General features: G+C 40.7%; 1 protein-coding gene across 1 annotated transcript; it reads left to right on the top strand.

The window, feature by feature from the left end:
• Positions 1-1,259: 1,259 nt before the first annotated feature.
• LOC104595099 (ABC transporter F family member 1-like) lies at positions 1,260-6,191 on the top strand. Its single transcript, XM_010255684.3, has 6 exons — positions 1,260-1,479; positions 1,683-1,911; positions 2,925-2,998; positions 3,106-3,316; positions 3,428-3,662; positions 4,795-6,191. Exons 2-6 carry the CDS (start codon positions 1,687-1,689, stop codon positions 5,850-5,852), a joined length of 1,803 nt encoding a protein of 600 aa, XP_010253986.1. The 5' UTR covers positions 1,260-1,479; positions 1,683-1,686; the 3' UTR covers positions 5,853-6,191.
• Positions 6,192-18,160: the final 11,969 nt, after the last annotated feature.

The following is an 18,160-nucleotide window of genomic DNA, read 5'->3' as shown; positions in this document are numbered from 1 at the left end:
GCACTTAAAACAGCGTACCCAGGGCACAAGCACCAAAGGGAAGAAACCAGCAGTCCGAACTCCCTTCGAGGAGATCGAACTCCCTTCGAGGAGCCCGAACTCCCTACGAGGAGCCCGACCTCCCTACTAAGAGCTCAAACTCCCTATGAGGAGCCCGAACTCTCCCTTAGGCCTCGAGCCTCACAAAGTAGTGACCCGAATTGGCCCGCCTCATGGCAGTTCGGAACACTCCCCTATCCGAACTCAAGACTTCACCTCACACACCACCCCAACACTTCGCCTCCAAGACGCCGAACTAGACAAACCACACCGTACCTGACACCGAAGGAGTCCGTATCCAGGGGCGGCGCACCTGACTGACTTGGGATCTGACGCTTGACAGCCGCACTTCAACGGCCACCTGCCACTGCCACCTGCCACCGCCATCTCCAGTTACAGAGACGGCTCCGACAAAAGGAGCAGTGGCGGTTCTGCCCCAGCAGAGGTGATGACACCCGAACTGGCAGAAGCACGGAAGTAATCATACCCGACTTGATAGAAGCCTAGGAGTGAGTGCGCGAGGTGGTTATAAAAGACTCTCTACCCCCCAAGAACAAGGTATGCAAACTTTGCGCTATCTGGTTTTATCTTTCCTTTGAAGGATTCTAACTTGAGCTTCGGAGCCTTTACACCGGGTTCCCCCCGGAGCTTCCTCATCTTCTTCGTTTCAGGTTCCCTGCTACTCAGTTCAGAAGCAAGGTCGTTGACAGCTAAGACCGGCCGGATTGCGCACCATCAATTCCTGAATCCTGATAATCAAAAGGCATAAAATTTTCATATACCAGTGTAATAATTTTACTTTCATACCGTCGAAAATACGAATTATTGCCAAACAAGGCCTAAAATTTTTAAAAACCACTTTAAAAGTTTAACGCACATTAGCAAGGCAGGTGCTCAATTTTCCTTTCCATCACCGCCATTAGGAACTAGGGAGCCTGGGAAAATGGAAACCGGAAAGTGCTTACCGTCGAGGTCGTCCGATCAGAATGATACTTGCCTTGCCTCGTGGCTATCTTGTATCGTTTCGGTCTTATTCTCTTCCGGTACGATATGATATTATAGCGTACCGAAATCTAAGAGACTAGAGAAGATGGGAGAGGGAAGACAGAGTCCGACTCCGACAGGGAGAAAGCATTAACTCAGCCTGACTTGACTCGATCTCTTTTTGACACGTGGTTTCTGTAAGATCTTACGCCTATAAATAACACAGCGGGGCCTCCACTTCGAGCCCTCGAACCCTTGTTATCGGGTTTCGTTTCTCTTCTTCACAAAAAAGAAGAGCAGCAGAGGCCTTCAATCGAAACACTCCAAAAAGAAATAGGGGAGACCCCAAGAGCTGCTTCAAAACCAAAACCCTAGAGGCTTGCTCTCTCTCTCTCTCTCTCTCTCTGGGTTACCACTCTTCCTCCCCCTAAATCTACAGCGTCGAAGCCGTCAAAGGTATATGAAGATCCGATCTCGTTATCGATTTGCTTTTCTCTTATTCCGATTTTATTTTTATTATCCTCTCAGATTTCATCGATCTGGGTTCTGTATATATTTTTTTTCCTTAAAATTCGATTTCTTTTTTCTTCGATTTGGATACGGATGCTGTCTTTAGGGATTTTTACAGATCGTTTTTGTGTGGTTTAACTTTTAACCAGAATCATGGTGTCGGACGCAAGCAAGAAGAAGGCAGCGGCAAAGAAGGCTGCGGCGGCTGCGAAGAGGGGAGGAAAAGCTGCGGCGGCTGCATCCTCGAAAGCGGCTGCAACCGAAGTGCAGAATGGAGGCAGCGTCGAGAAGCTAAGCAATGGGGTCGGTTCTTTGCAGATGTCGGATCGGACATGTACTGGAGTTCTGGCTTCTCATCCACTTTCGCGAGATATCCATGTATGTTTGGTCAATGCCACTTCGTTTTTTTTTTTTTTTTTTTAATTATTTCACTACAAGCTTGAAACTGTATGAAAATTGTAGCCTGGATGGGTCTGTAAATCAATGTTTAGGGACATCTCGTAGTAATCAAATTTAGGGATTTTTGTAAACTTACCTGACTGAAGCAGTATCTTCAACTTTCTATGTTTGTTGTAATGATTGCCGACTTTCTTTTGCATGTCTTTACCATTTTTAATATCGGATTTTAATGGAAACTGGTTAGTATATTAGATTGGTATGGCGGGAATGGTTTTTGCTCTCTTTTGGTCATACCATTGATGGTATTCTGATGTTTATAAATCATTTCTGATCAAACTTTGTTCTGTCATTAAGTTTGTGTTTACAGTGACTTGGGCTAATGTTTTTAGACCAAATATGTGGCTTTTTTGGGGATTTCCAAGACTGTGGTTAGCTTGATATACTCGTATATCAGAATTCTACCTGCACTTCTCCGATCTTTTTCTTGTGGAAGGTCCTAGTTTTGTTAAATTGAGGATATATTTTTATTATAAGAATATCATCTGTTATCATTGAGGGGTCAGCATTTGATAATTGACTACATAAACTTGGGGGCTGTTTGGTAGCAGCTGGAATGGTTGAACTGAAAAGCTTATTGCTTTGTCCTTGGTGGCTGATTCCAGAGTTGGTTTTATTATTATACGCTTAATTTTTATTTTTTAATTATTTTTTCCCATTAGAAGGCAATGCAATAAGCCGTTCAGCTCAGGAACTTTAGCTGTTATCAAATGAGTGATTAATATTTTATTCTTAGTCATGCTTGGAGATATTAACCAAGCTGAACATATTGTTACTTTGCATGGATTTATTGTTGTTGTTGAATCTCATATTTCTCCATGGAAGTCAAACCTTTTTATTCATTCCAATTCCATCTCAATCCTATCCAGATTTTTTTTTTTTATTCCTGTAATAGGTCATCAAACTGATGCTTACTGATTTTTATGCGTGTACAGATAGAGTCCTTATCAGTTACTTTCCACGGTCATGATCTCATAGTGGATTCTGAACTGGAGCTCAACTATGGAAGGTCTGGTTAACTTTATAACCTACTCTCTATACCGTTCATATAATTCCTTTTCATGTGGAATTGTGGAACTGATGATTCATACTTGCCACCTTATTTATTGATTTCAGGCGCTATGGCTTGCTTGGATTGAATGGATGTGGGAAATCTACTCTCCTTGCAGCAATAGGGTGCAGGGAGCTTCCTATTCCAGACCACATGGATATTTATCACCTCACCAGGGAAATTGAAGCTTCTGACATGTCTTCCCTTCAGGCTGTAATAAGCTGTGATGAGGAAAGGCTGAGATTGGAGAAAGAAGCTGAAACCCTTGCAGCAGAGGTTTGTTTAGATAACTTGACAGTTTGAGGATTTGACTGAAGAGCTTGTTTTTTTTTTCTTTTTTTTTTTTTTCTTGCAGATACTGTATTGTTTAACTTTGTGCCTCTTCAGGATGGTGGTGGAGGAGATACTCTGGAACGCATTTATGAGCGTTTGGAAGCATTAGATGCATCAACTGCAGAGAAACGTGCTGCAGAGATCTTATATGGTCTTGGTTTTAACAAGAAGATGCAAGAAAAGAAAACTCGGGATTTCTCTGGTGGTTGGAGAATGAGGATTGCATTAGCACGAGCCTTGTTCATGAACCCAACCATTTTGTTGCTTGATGAACCTACAAACCATCTTGGTATGTTTTAATGACCCTAGTGAAGATCTGATGTTGTAAAGAAACGAATCCAGGTCTATGAATCTTTTATATCTATCTGTTTCTTGTGTCTAGGTTGCAAGACCAAATATCTCTGTGCTATCAATGCAAAATATCTGGTCTACGTTTTTAATTTCTGTTTTTGATAATATCCTCAATGGAAATTGTCATTGCTGGAGAACTAGTCGTTCTTATCATAACAAAAAAATAATGTCTTATTGGTAGAATTGTCATGATCTTTTAAATACAAGTTTTGACTTTTCTGAATACTTAAGCCTTCTCTTGTTAAGAAAAGAAACTTGTTTGCATCTTATAATCTAAAGGGTTACTTATACATGGTATCTTATGGCCTACCTACGCTAGATAATTTGATATTATTTTGGTGATGGTGCTTTGTGGTGTAGTAAAGGTAGCGCGCCAGTCATATATGTGGGAATTTTTGTGCTACATTTTATTTTGTTATAAAGAGGAGAAAAACAATATTTTTACAATATAAGGGGAAGACACATATCTGAATTCTTGTAAGTGGTTTTCCCCCTTCCACATAAAACTGAATGGGGTCTTAGTAATTGGTAATTGCTACCTATTTTGTTGTTGTTCTCATTATTATCAAGTTCGTATTTTGTATTTCTTTATCAACATGACAATAGGTATCTTGTTGTCCATGTTAGCAACATTGTTTAGTTGCTGTGTTGAGACAACCTTTCCTGGTTCGCTTCCTTGATTTTGTTTTTGGGTGGTAATTTATGACACATGGCCCTGATTGATGTCCCAATAAAACACCTTTCTAGAAGATGGAAATATCAGTTTCTATGCATTATTATGATCACTTTTCTTGTTTCCTTTTAACAGGGTCTTGAGTTCCTTTCATCAAGATGTGCTCCTAATCATTATACTGAAAAAAATATATCAGTGTGTTCACTTGTATATATTGTTATTAACACTTCTCTGTTGGTCCTTTTCACGTGGACTTGTGCCTTTTTTATCACAAAGGAGATGTGCCCAACCAAGATACTTGTTTTTGTGTTAACTGACTGATGTTCCTGAATTCTGTCCAATTGTATTAACAGTCTAGGACAATTTGTTGCTCATCTTTTTTATGTGCGTTGTACAGATCTAGAAGCCTGTGTCTGGTTGGAGGAGACACTGAAGAAATTTGACCGTATCCTAGTTGTGGTGTCACACTCCCAGGATTTCTTGAACGGTGTCTGCACAAACATTATCCACATGCAGAACAAGAAGCTGAAGCTCTATACTGGTAACTACGACCAATACGTTCAAACACGTGCAGAACTTGAAGAGAACCAGATGAAACAATACAAGTGGGAGCAGGAACAGATTGCATCAATGAAAGAGTACATTGCACGGTTTGGACATGGTTCTGCAAAGCTGGCACGTCAAGCACAGAGCAAAGAGAAGACACTGGCAAAGATGGAGAGGGGCGGTCTGACAGAGAAGGTGGTGAGGGACAAGGTGTTGGTTTTCCGTTTTACCGATGTTGGAAAGCTTCCACCACCAGTACTTCAGTTTGTGGAGGTCACGTTTGGATACACACCTGATAATCTTATTTACAAGAACCTTGACTTTGGGGTGGACCTAGACTCGAGGATAGCATTGGTGGGGCCCAATGGAGCAGGGAAGAGCACACTGCTGAAGCTGATGACAGGGGATCTAGTTCCTCTTGATGGAATGGTCCGGCGCCACAACCACCTTAGAATTGCACAGTTCCATCAGCACTTGGCTGAGAAACTTGATCTGGAGATGTCTGCACTCCAGTTCATGATAAAGGAATATCCTGGAAATGAGGAAGAGAGAATGAGAGCAGCAATTGGGAAGTTTGGGCTGACAGGCAAAGCACAGGTAATGCCAATGAAGAACCTGTCCGATGGACAAAGGAGCCGGGTGATATTTGCGTGGTTGGCATGGAGACAACCACACATGCTATTGCTGGATGAGCCTACCAACCATCTGGACATTGAGACAATTGACTCCCTGGCGGAGGCCTTGAATGAGTGGGATGGAGGATTGGTACTGGTGAGCCATGACTTCAGGCTCATCAACCAGGTAGCTGAAGAGATATGGGTTTGTGAGAACCAGACTGTGACCCGGTGGGAAGGTGACATTATGGATTTCAAGCAGCATCTGAGAAGCAAGGCTGGTTTGTCTGATTGAGGTGTGACGCAGGTAGGGACCGAGTCACTGAGGATCTATTTTATTCATATAGTTTCTACGACTTTTTTATCATTACATGCTCCTTTTTTTTTGTCGAAGTGGGGATGATGACGACGATATCAAGAGGGCGGAGCAATAAGTTGAGGCCGGAGATGGGGCGGGTATTATTACAGAGCCTAACCCTGGAGGTCCAATTTTCTCTGCTAGATTAGTAGAAGATTGATGATGTCTTTTTATATATTTGTTTGGTTAATTAATTAGATAGATGGAGATGGCTGGAGGAGAGTTGTATAACACTACCTTTCAAAAGATACTATTTGAGTGGACCTTGTTTTACCATGTTTTGATTTGGTTCCTAATTCCCAATTTTATATTTAGCTATTATTCCTAGTGAGTTTGTGCATTGTAGCTACAGCCTGAAGTTGTTTTGTCCTAGTTTGAATTTGGGTCTGAAGGTTTGCATTTTGGCGGATCTCCAAGGCTCCAATGGAGGATTTATTGGCCAACCTCAAAATTCCTCAAAAGCGGGGAGGCCATGATTCTACTTTTAATTCACTTAAGTTATCCTCACAAAGGGCCCTCTAGTTCACTTGACACTTTCAAGGGTCAGTTTATTTTCAATTGTCAAGGAAGGTTTTAGTCAGCAGATTCTGTTTTGAAAACTAATTGCAAGGAACCGACTGTTTATCATATCCTGTTTTTGCTAAGCCCCCATTCACATTTTGGTAATGGGTAAATCATAAATGCACTTGCCCGCTGGTTTACTTGTGTTCTTTGATTTCTTAGGTAAATAATACAATGGTTATTTTAACCATAAAAATTTATTATTAAAAGGAGTATTTTTGTCTTATTCAAGTGTTGTCAATTTTTACCCTAGTGATAGTTATTTTTCTACTTAAGAGATACGTATCATTTATTGATACCCGAAAAACAAATTTTATGATCTTCACATAAATTTGGAAAATAATTTGGGTTTCTTAATCAATGAGAACCAAAATTTGATTGACCAAGTTAAAAAAAGAATACACCCTAAAACAACCATCCCCTATTATCGTTTCATTTCTTGTGTTGGGTTGGGGCTTGTTGGTATTTGAGTGATTTCTTAAAGGCCTCCATTGCCTCGGTCGTTGCCTTAGCCGCCCGCTTTTTCGTTTTGGCCGTTGTCTCAACAACCCTCTTCTCTGCCTCAATTGCCCGCTTCTCGGCCTCAGTAGCCCGCCCTTCGACCTGGGTCGCTCGTTGCTTAGCCTTTGTGATGATGCTGTCGAGGCGAACCCTCTCCTCTTGCTCCTGGACGAGGTGGGCCTGTGTTTCCTTCAGATCGGCCTCTAGCTTTGTTCGGAGTAGCTGCTCATCCTTGTGGGCCTTCTTGAATGTGTCCCACTTGCCTTCAGTAGTGGTAACAGCTGCTTGGAGCTTCTCCCCCTTTTCGAGCCTGCCCAAGTGATCCAAGTGAGGCTCATCTGGTCTCCCAGACCGGCGAAATGGAGACAGGCCTGCAACAAGAGTCATCAGTAAAGACTACATCAAAGAAAGAACAAAAAGACGAAGTATGAAGACAAAAGGTTACCTCGGGCAAGTGGTAAAAACCCTTGTCGTGGATAGATTGGGGCTCGCTCTGTATCATCCTGAAACGATCCCTCGAGAGGATCGCCCTGCTCACCAGGGCCTTCCCGACCCCTTCTTTAGTAATTGAATCCCCCTTGCGAACTGACCACCGGGGGCGAAAGACATAGGAGGACTATTCGGCTCGTCTGACAAGCTCTTGTGCTGACGTGGGTGTTAGATAGTTTATGCCCTTAGCTCCAATCAGAATGATGTACATTATGACATTTATTGTAAATGAATAAAGTACATATTTGATTCATGTTATTATGGTGTGTTTCTATGTAATACCCTTAAACTGGACACATATGAGACTCGTGTTAGTTTAGAATCTTCATAGCCGTTGGATAAATCTGGGGAGATTTATCCTGCAAAGGCTGACACTGATGTGCCGCCAAGTTGGTTGGGGTGGCTTTCAGTTGCCAGGGTGAGACCTGAGGTATATATAGTGTGGGTTTTCTTGAAACCCTGAACCATACCAGAATTCTAGTATTGCTCTGAACCTTGGAGATAGATGGGCAAAACTGGAATGTTACACCTGATCCCTAGACTCGATTATGATACTGCACTAGGTGTCGGATTGGGGTGTCTTTGATATGCCAATCAGTGAGATCCTTAAAGGGGGTCAAAACCTAGGTATATTGGGACAGTCCAAGAATTCATCTGAGTGGGTGATCATAGTGATAGGATCAGCCCCTTTGTCGCACAAAGTGAATGATCGGGGATGCACTATCTCTGATGGAAACCAAAATTGCCGGTAGTCGATTTCAACCGTTGAAATTTGTTTTGCAAAATATATTATGGTTTCAAAATGTTTGCAAAAGGTTTTAATTCCCGGGATTCATGTGAGAAGAGAGTGCAGCACTGTACCTTGCAGCCGAGGGAGAGGTCCTCTCTTGTCGGGCAGTGCTTGATCATTATGGGCTTAGAGGTTAAGTGTAAGACCATTGAGGGTAATACCTAATGGGCTAATCTTGCATTTGCCCACAGTCCTTGAGTTTTTATAAGGTGGCTTGACTCAAAGACCATTTAGTGTAAATGTTGGGCCCATTAAGAGCCTATGGTAATGGACTCAGGGGTTCACTGTATCCTACAGTGAATTCGGCTAGACTTTGTAACAGAGGCTGGGCTGAACTCATGTGGCAGATGTGTAGATCAATGTTTGGGTCCCACACAATACAAGGATATCCAACTGGGCAGCAATTTGGAGGTTAAGTAAGGACATAGACTTAATGGGCCTAAAGCCCAATTCGAACAGGCTCAATGAGATTAATTAAAGAGGAGCGGTTTTGGGATTTAGATCAGCATATAGGATAAGGGATTGTCCCTATCCACTCAGAGAGTCCAAATCCAAATAAATACTTGGATCAGGAAACTCCTAATTAGATTAGGAGGGCTGATCTTTATCTGCAGATAAGATAAGGGATTATCCTTATCTTTTTAAAGAGAGTCTAGATCCAAATACAAGACTTGGATTAGGAAACTCCTAATGGGATTAGGAGATGCTCTCTTTAAAGGCTATAAATAGAGGAGCAGGGAGTACCTCCAAGATACAATTCAGTTCAGAGGTTACAAAGAGAGAAGAACCTGTAGTTCGACTGCTCCTGTTTTCTGCTCTTGCCGTGCTCTCCTGCTCTCCTAATGGGATTAGGAGATGCTCTCCTGCTCTTGTCGCCATACCTGTTCGATCTCCACTCTAGGAGCGATCAAGAAAGGGTTCTTGATATCACCTTTTGGCAGAAAAGGTGATCTGAAGTCGTGCTCACTCGCCCTCCATCAGATTCTTGCTAAAGAATCAGGTTCTTGTTGAAGAGCCATCCTATTGATTCTGCTTCATCTTGCACCATGTCATTTTCGGTGGAAGCTATCTTTGGATTCATCCTTGGGCGTGAATACCTTCATTGGAGGTTACTATTACTTCGTATCAGGTATAACCCTCCACTCCCTTTTGGTTTCAGATCTGGTCTGGTTTAGGTTCAAGATTGATCATTGAAAATGCAATTTTCTAAAATAGGGAATGTGATTTCCACGTGGGAGAGAGAAATTTTTGAAATTTCGCCCAAGCTTCCTACAGGGTTTAGCCATCCATATAATGGATCTCTCATCCCTTCAGTGGGGACTATTTGGCTCATCGCGGTGTCCCTAGTAGGATGCTCACCGTGGGCCGCCTTCTTTGGTGGCTGCTCTCTCAGGGCCTCCTCGGCAGGCCTCTTCTTACCCACCTCGGCCACCTCAGTAGGCTTCTTGGTCATCTCGGTTGGCTTCTTGGCCCCCTCGGCTGGCCTCTTCCCCTTGTCCCCTCGGCATATGGAGACTTGTTGTTGAGTGGCCTCCTTGGCAGGGACTTATTACTGAGCGGCCCCCTTGGTGGGAACTGACGCCTGCTCATCTCTCGCGGGCACAACCTCAGCAGGCCTTCTCGGCGTCTGCCCTCCTGCTTTCTTGCTTGCCTGGGCCTTCTTCTTGGTGCGAGCACTCTCCAACAACAACTTCTTGGCATGCATTGGCACATCTACAAAAGGAAGACAATGAATCAGTACCACCAGACAAGGATGAGGGGGACGTGTAAAAAAAGCTATGAAGCCTCTCCTATCGAGGGGGGCAGGGCTGAGCCCTGCGAACACTAGGGGAAGCTTCTCCTCCACCAAAGGCTTGGCTTTGACCGTCCCCAGCACGATTAGGTGAGCCACGACAGTAGCCTCCTCGTCCCGAAGCGGAGGAGGACACTTCTCGATTGTCGTGCAGGCCTTTCCCCACTTCGTCTGAATGACCAACCTTCGAGACAAGAGATAAAATAATTTTCCCTTCCAGTTGTGGACTGACGTGGGGTTATCAATGGGTCTCCCCCTCCATGGCTGAAGATAGTACATGCTGGCCTCGGAAGAGTGCTTCCTTGCCACAAACACGACACGAAATATCTTCGGGGTCAACTCCACGTCCCGAGGTTGAGCCCACACTAGCATAGCTACGAGGGTCCTAATGAAATTGGGGATGAGTTGACTTATCGTGATGTCGTACCACTCTAACAGCTCGGAGATTAAAGGGTGAAGAGGGAATCTAAGGCCAAACTCTAAGAAGTCCTGGTATATACAAATTTCCCCCTCATCAGGGGTCCACGACCGGTCGCCGAGGTCGGGGACCTTAAGTTGGTAGGACCGAGGTATATGAAACCACCTAGCTAGGGCTTTGACCTGGTCAACGTCCAGAGTGCTGTTGAACTCCGAATGCAGAAGGCTAGCTAGGGCCACCCTTTGGGCAGCGCTTTCGACCACCGTCCCCGGGACGGGCTTCGAGATCCGCTCCCCCTCAACTTGGGGGGACCCCTCTGCCTCCCTCAACATCACGGATGCGGCGCTCTCACAGGGAGGGTCATCGCCTCGGCGGCTGCCCTTGGTACCCCCGGAGACTACCCTCTCCCTCTGCACCATCACCTCTCGTTGAAGGGGGACGATGACTAGTGGACCTAAGGGAGAAAGGGGGGAAGGAGTCTGAAGAGAGCTTCCTTCTGAACCAGTTGGAAGTTCATAGCATTTAGGGCCAAAATCAGAGAAAGACATGGTTTGTAGAATTACCTAGAGACGGAGAGGAAAAGGAGGAAGACGAGGTGTGTCTAAGAGCAGAGTTCACTTGATAGCAAGGGCACCTAGAGACAAATGATGAAGAAAAATCGCCACTAAGGCCCCTATTTATAGAAGAATGAACGGCTCAGATCTCGTCGGATCCAACGGTCGTGAGGCCTTCACCTTCGCTGACCATCAGCGGTGTGACTCGGTGCCCAACCTCGGGGAAACAAAATGACGCCTAGTGAACCAATGTGTGCCCAGCCTCGGGGAAATGAAGCGGCGCCTAGTGAACTGGCACCCAGCCTTGGGAAGATGAAACGACGCCGAGATCCGATGGGCCCATTCGTTGCAACCCACAGGTTCGGGTGCACAAAGCTGATGGATACGTAGACCGGTTCGCCCAGAGCGCGCCCGTCCCCCTTATGGAAGACTCTCCTTGCGCCAGACCCGTACTGGGCACGACCCCGGCATGCCTGCCCGCGAATCCCGTACCGTGCATGGCCCCAGACCGTCACCGCGTGAGTACAAGGCACAGGCTCGGCTCAGTCGGGGCCCCACCACATCGGGCTCCCTAGAAGAAGCCGAGGCATCCACAACTTCACCTCTCTTTCGCAAATTGAAATCAGGCCGAAGCAGAAGCGAGACGAAGGCGACACCACTGCAGGGTACACTTCGTTGAACAAGCCCGATGGCACCTACCAATATCAACACTCCCTTTGGCCAAACCCGAGGCCCCTTCCGAACCCCCACCTCGGCCTCGGGAGTCGGGGGCAAGTGATGTAGGCGCATTCGACTGGCTTGTACAAGGTTGACGTGTGTCGAATAGGGGGCGCCGGCATACGCTCACCATGAGCACGCTCAGGGTTACCTGACACAGACCAGGCGGATCCAATCATAGGGCGCCACATGGTTTTGGTAGTGCATCTTGCCAGGCCCTCGTACGACTCGCATCTAGACCATCCGAGGCCAACTACTCCCTGGCAGCTCCGACTATAAATACAAGGCACCCCCACAAGGTAAAGGATTCAAAACCCTTGTGATCTCTAGTGCTCTCTCCTCCAAGGACTTAGCGCTATCTGAGACCACATCTGGACCCCTCAGAATAGAGTCACTACTTACTTTGCATGCATACTAACTTGACCGTTGGAGTCCTCGCCTCGGGTTCTCACCCGAGGCCTCTGACACCTTCTCCCTTGCAGATTCATCACTGCGGGAACATCACTTCGTCCTCCCTTGGAAGCCCTTCTCAGTACTAGCCCTCGGTTTCTACAGTATCCAAAGGAGTGATTCACCTCGGCCTCAGCTCTTCTCCTCTGGACCCTCAAAGCCTTTGGCCTTCCTTTGAAGCTTGGGAGCGAATTTACTTTGTTGCCCTCGACCAAACCTAGCGTCAACAATTATTATTATTATAATAATAATAATAATAATAATAATAATAATAATAATAATTGTTATTTTATTTTGGTTTCATTAGGCTACACAACGAGGATAGCCTATACCCCCATATATGATATACCCATAACTCTCCAACTAAGGGTGCTTATGGTTCAATTAACTGAATTGTGGGCTTATTTTTGAAATGGAATAAGTACTATTAGCTTTTAGAAAATCGATAACTAAAACTGAACCAAAGCAGATTGGCTAACTAGTTGATCGATCTAGTTAATTGTTGGCTTGGTTCATCGGCTTTTTGGTTTTTTATATTTATATTATATATTGTAAATAAATATATAAATATATAACAAAAAACTAGAAATATATGTATATATAATATTATGTTTTAAATAATAAATAATATATTATATATTATAAATATATATATATATATATATTTATAGTTCATATTTATTAATTTATAATATATAGATAATATAAAATATATATGAAAAATATATATAAATATACATATAATATATAGAAATATATGTATACCGATTAGTTTGGTTAATCGTCGTTTTTTATATTGGTTAACTGGTACCAAATTGGTACCTTTGGTTTTTTGAAAATACCGAACTAAAGCCAAACCAACCAGTTTGGTTAATTGAAAATTTTTGGTTTGGTCTCATTGGAACTCAAAGGCCCTAACGTCAATTGGCTCCTCCATTACTATCCCAACTAAAGCTAAGTTTGGAAGTGCTTAAAAATAAGTGATTATTTTGGGCTGGGTCCATACCATTAAGCACTTGTTGATGTTTGGAAAATAAGCCCTAAATAAGTGCTTAAACAATAAGCTGAAATTTTTAGTTTCTTTAAGTTCTTAAACAATAAACACATATTTGAATTTTCTCTACCAAAACTGTCCCTATTTATTTTTGAGATTTCCAATTATGCCCTTCAAAGGTAAAAACATAGGGTTTGCCACATCGAGGCTTTCTTCTCCTTTGCCATCTGCAACCAGCGGCAGAACTGGTGTAGCTTGGCCGATTACTGCTCTTCTCCATTGGGGTTATCTTCACCTTTGCCTTTATTTCGAATTTCTTCTTTCATTTGTTTCGTTATTTTTCACAATGGTCTCTACTCTTCTCCATCTTCTCATTGTTTCATTGTGGGGTTAATCTTCTGAGTTCAAATCAGCCCCCCACAACGTGTCACAGCACATCCCGCCGTGTATTGGAAACATCTCCCGATGATAATATCAGGAATGATGATGCTATCATTGGGAGATTTTTCAAACACACGGTGGTGATGTGTTGTGGGACGTTGTGGGGGGCTGATTCGATCTTTAATCTTCTCGTCTAGATTGGGGTTTCTCCACTGCGTCCAGTGGCAGAGATCGATTACCAGCGGTGGATTTTGGCTACCAATGGCGGAAACCGGTTACTAGGTTTGTTTACCAATCTTCGATCTATTAAGACTTGCGTTTTTTGCAATGTTTTCGAATCATCGTTGATTTAGATGGTCAGACCGTTTGGATCGGGAACTGTCCAGGTGATCGGTTCCATTTTACCCTAAACTTGGTCCCTGGCAAAAAACCGTTGAATTTATCAACGAACCATTGACCCAGATGGTTTGATTGCTAAACCTTTCGACCTAGACAACGGTTCACGGTTTATTATTTACAACAAAACAGGAAGAAAAAAAGAATGAAAAGAGAAGTTCAAAACTTTAGATCTCTTAGATCTGAGATCTAATAGAGAGAGAGAGAGATTAGGCGGGAGATATGTGTGAGAGAAAGATCTAAGAGATCTCAGGTTTAGAGATCTATGAAAAAAGAGAGAGAGAGAGAGAGCAGATCTACTTTCATTGCCACCGTTGCTGCTGTAGTTTATCATTGCCATTGCCACTGTAGTTCGCCGTTGCAAGTGATTTCCTCCTCCTCCTCCTCATCCTCATTCTTCTCTCTCTGTCCTTTTTTTTCCCTCTAAACTCTCTCAGCTGACAGTTTCTCACTCTTATTCTCAAACATTCTTTCTCATGATATTTATATACATCCTATCCTAATATTTCAATCTAATGGATAAGATGACATATCACATGTTAAAGTGTTTAAACTGTTTGAACCGTTTGACCTGAAAATTGGTGTCCAAAGCGATTCCATTTTCGGGTCGGTTTAAAACCTTATTTTTTTGCTTTGTGGTTTTCTTCTATTTCAGGTTGTATATGTATATGTTTCCCTTAGGTTATGTTTGGTTTGAAGGAAAAGGTAGGGAAAGGTATGAAAACCTATACAAAGTTTGTAAAGGTTTCCTTACCTTTCCTTTATTTTTCCTACTTTTTTCTTCAAACCAAACATAGCCTGTTTTCTCCATCTTTAATCTATTGTTTTTCTTTATCAACACTTGTGTATCAAACATTAATGTATATTTTTCCCCTGTTTCAGTTCAGATTGGCGTTTATCAACTTTGAGGTTCGAACTGCGTCCAGGTTAGTTAAATCTTTCGTTCTTTGAATTTTAGTTCACCCTAAACCTAAATCATTTACCTTGTGTGACTATCGAATCTTTATGGTTTCAGCAGGAATGAAGGGTAAACAACAGGCGTTTTGAAAAATTATTTTCTCTCCCTCACCATTAAAATTACTTTTGTGGATGCCATCCTTTTAAATTTAAGGATGCATGACTTGTTAAGCGGGGGTGAAAGTTGTCTTTTTGAAAAAACAAGTGCTTATTGTAGAAAAGGACCACCAAACACCCTATATAAAATAAGTATTTATTTTTTAAAATAAAAATTTGAAAAACCTGAGTATCAAATGCAGCACTTGTTTTTAAGCATTTTTTTTTGACATAAGCACTCGAAAATTTGGCCTAAGAGCGAAACAAACCCAACACTTTGAATTCAATGTTTCAAAGAACAGTTTTGAGCATAGTACCCTTATTATTTGTGATGAAAGCAGAGGAGTAGACCCAATTCATTGTAGACGTGAAGCTTGTGCTTGTTATGGAGTTAAACAGCATCGTAGAAAATGACGAGAAAGTATGATTTGAATTGCTAAAAAGGGATCAAAGGGAAAAATTGGATTTTCCAAAAAAAATAACCCACGTATGATGCCTCATTTTAACAGATTTTGATGAATTACTATAGATGGGGACAATGACATCACTCAGGGGAGGTTTAAGTCTTTTACCCTAAGTTTGCGTTTGGAAACGATGTAAATAAGTGTGAATGCAAATATGTAGAGTGTAATACAGTTCATATAAATTGTAAAGTTGGATTAGTTTAATTTGTACTGACAAATTCACCTTCTTACCAAATAAACTTTTAGCTGTAATGGATGCAAACATGAATTTCAATAAAGCATATACTTTTTTTTTTATCAAAAACCCACTTGAACGCAAATTTACTTCTTTTTTATTGATGTACTTTTATTATCAATGTAAATATGCATTGGTCTATCATTTGTCAATACATAAATGAAATGTTACCAAACACAGGCAAAAGTGAACCATAGTGCAAATTTACCCTGAACTGCGATTTATACTCCATTTGCATCGTTTTCAAATGCAACCTAAAAAATTAAAGAAAAAAGTAGTTTATACTTTATACTTTATAGACACCCAATTAGGGGTTATGACACTTCGCCCTTTTGCAATAAAGATCTCTCTGTAAGATTTCAGCACTTTACCCGTTGCTGTTACCATTATGTGAACTGTGAAGTATTCTCATGTGACTAGCATGTATTGTATTGGACTACACATTTTAAAACCCGAAATTATCCTTATGTTAATTTATCGGGTAATGATACTCAACTCCCTGAAACTTCATTTGTGACAAAGCCCACCTTAAGCTTTCAGATTCCAGCACTTTGGCCCCCATCTTAGTGATAGAGGTAAAATTACTTAAATGCCTATCTGAAGTTTGGGGGTTGAGAGAAGAAAATGCCTATGCCTTTAGCATTTATTTGATAAATAAACCTTTAGACTTGAACATTTGTTGTAAGCAAAGAACTCTGTTTGGCAATAACCTTTGAATTATTGGGGATTACCTACCATTTCCTCTAAATTCATCTAATCAATGAATTATATTGGTTCTTATTGGATCTTTTCCGTGTTTCCAATTGTTTTTGTATTTTTTTTGTTTTTTCCTGTTTTTCTTTTTCTTTGCAATTCTCTAAATTTTTTGTTGTATTTTCTAAGTTTCCTAAGCATTTTTAGTTTTTTTTTTCTGCATATTTAGGTTTTTTTTTGTATTTACTTGTTTTTGATATTTGCTCATTTTCTTTGTTGTATTCTCTATTTTTTGTATTTTCTTATTTTTCATGTTTATTGTTTATCTTGTATTTTTTGTACTTTTTTATATTTCCCTTATTTCTATTTTTGTTGTACTAGAAACTGGGCACGTGTGTTGCACATAGAAATTTCAAATTATTATATATCATACTTATTTTTGTTTACTATAATGAATATATAATATTAGAGACATGCTGAATTCTTTTTTGTTTTATGTATTTTTATATTTTATCTATATTTATTTTTAAATTTTTTATTATTTAATTAAGGTACCATTGTTTAATCCATTTGATTTAAATGATTGAACTGCTTACCCATCATCGAGTAGGAAGAAAATGGTTTGTTAGGTTAATTAATTTTCTAAACATTGATTTTCATACTATTAAAATTAATATTGTAGATTTAATTAGTAGAATTTAATGATAAGAAACAAATATATCTTAACTATAGGATTTAATGAGAGAATAAGAGTTAATACTTTATATATGAGACTTATTGAGAGGGAATTGAAAATGGTTTCATTTCTAGTTGGTTCTAAATTTTATATTCTATTTCCATCATTAATAAAAATATTATTTGTTTATCATGCATGTGCCCAAAATTTTCTATATATTTCTTTATTTTTTATATTTTTGAATTTTATTGTTTAATTATGGTATCATGGGTTAGCCCATTTGACCCAAATGGTTGAACTTTTTACCACCACCTAAAAGAGAATACGGTTTTGTTTCCTTAGAAATATAAATTTTTATATTATTAAAATTATTATGTATTGATTTAATTAGTAGAGTTTAGTGATGAGAAATAAAAATGACTTAAACATATAATTCAATGATGTATGAGGGTTAATACATTAAATGTGAGACTTAATAAAAGGGAATTGAATGAACTTAATAATAGTATTCAAATTACATTTTCCCCTTACAATAAAAAGGCATCATATTTCAAAAAAAAGAGGTGTTTTAGTTAAGAAAAGTTCTAAAAACATAAGACTCCATTGATACTTTTTATAATAGTAAAGATATAGATTTTATCATTTCTTTTGTTTTTTTTTGCAAAATGATCTCACACCCTCTATGAAAGTGCTATTGAACAAGAAAAATTCATTTTCAATGTCTCAAACTAGTGGTTGATCTTCAAATATTGTGCTTTACAATGGGTATTTTTTAATTTTCATTATTATTAGCCCATAAAATCTCTAACCGATCAACAACAACAACTAAGAAAATTAATTTGAAGATCAATTTCTTTTCTATTGGTAGATTACTTCTTTCTGTTTAATCAGACAGAAAAAAAAGACTCGAAAGAAGGGGTTGTATTTGTATGCATGTAACACACTCGAAACATTTCGGGAAAATGGGCCTGCTACCTAAATTTACTAATTACACTCGCAGTGTTGACAGAACCATAGCCACAGAGGAATTGGATTTTTCTTCAATGATTTATATGAAATAAATTATGTAAAAGTGACATCA

Source organism: Nelumbo nucifera, chromosome 2 (genome assembly GCF_055504915.1).
Source record: "Nelumbo nucifera cultivar China Antique chromosome 2, China Antique-T2T, whole genome shotgun sequence".
Classification (NCBI taxonomy): Eukaryota; Viridiplantae; Streptophyta; class Magnoliopsida; order Proteales; family Nelumbonaceae; genus Nelumbo; species Nelumbo nucifera.
Note: the sequence above shows the minus strand (reverse complement) of the source record. Positions and strands in the feature narration are given on the sequence as shown.

What these genes read in the sequence shown, in the direction of transcription:
- LOC104595099 (XM_010255684.3), top strand. Translation starts at nt 1,687, where the DNA reads ATGGTGTCGGACGCAAGCAAGAAGAAGGCAGCGGCAAAGAAGGCTGCG. An exon ending in CTGAAACCCTTGCAGCAGAG is followed by an intron (nt 3,317 to 3,427) that starts GTTTGTTTAGAT and finishes GTGCCTCTTCAG; the next exon opens with GATGGTGGTGGAGGAGATAC. An exon ending in TGAACCTACAAACCATCTTG is followed by an intron (nt 3,663 to 4,794) that starts GTATGTTTTAAT and finishes TGCGTTGTACAG; the next exon opens with ATCTAGAAGCCTGTGTCTGG.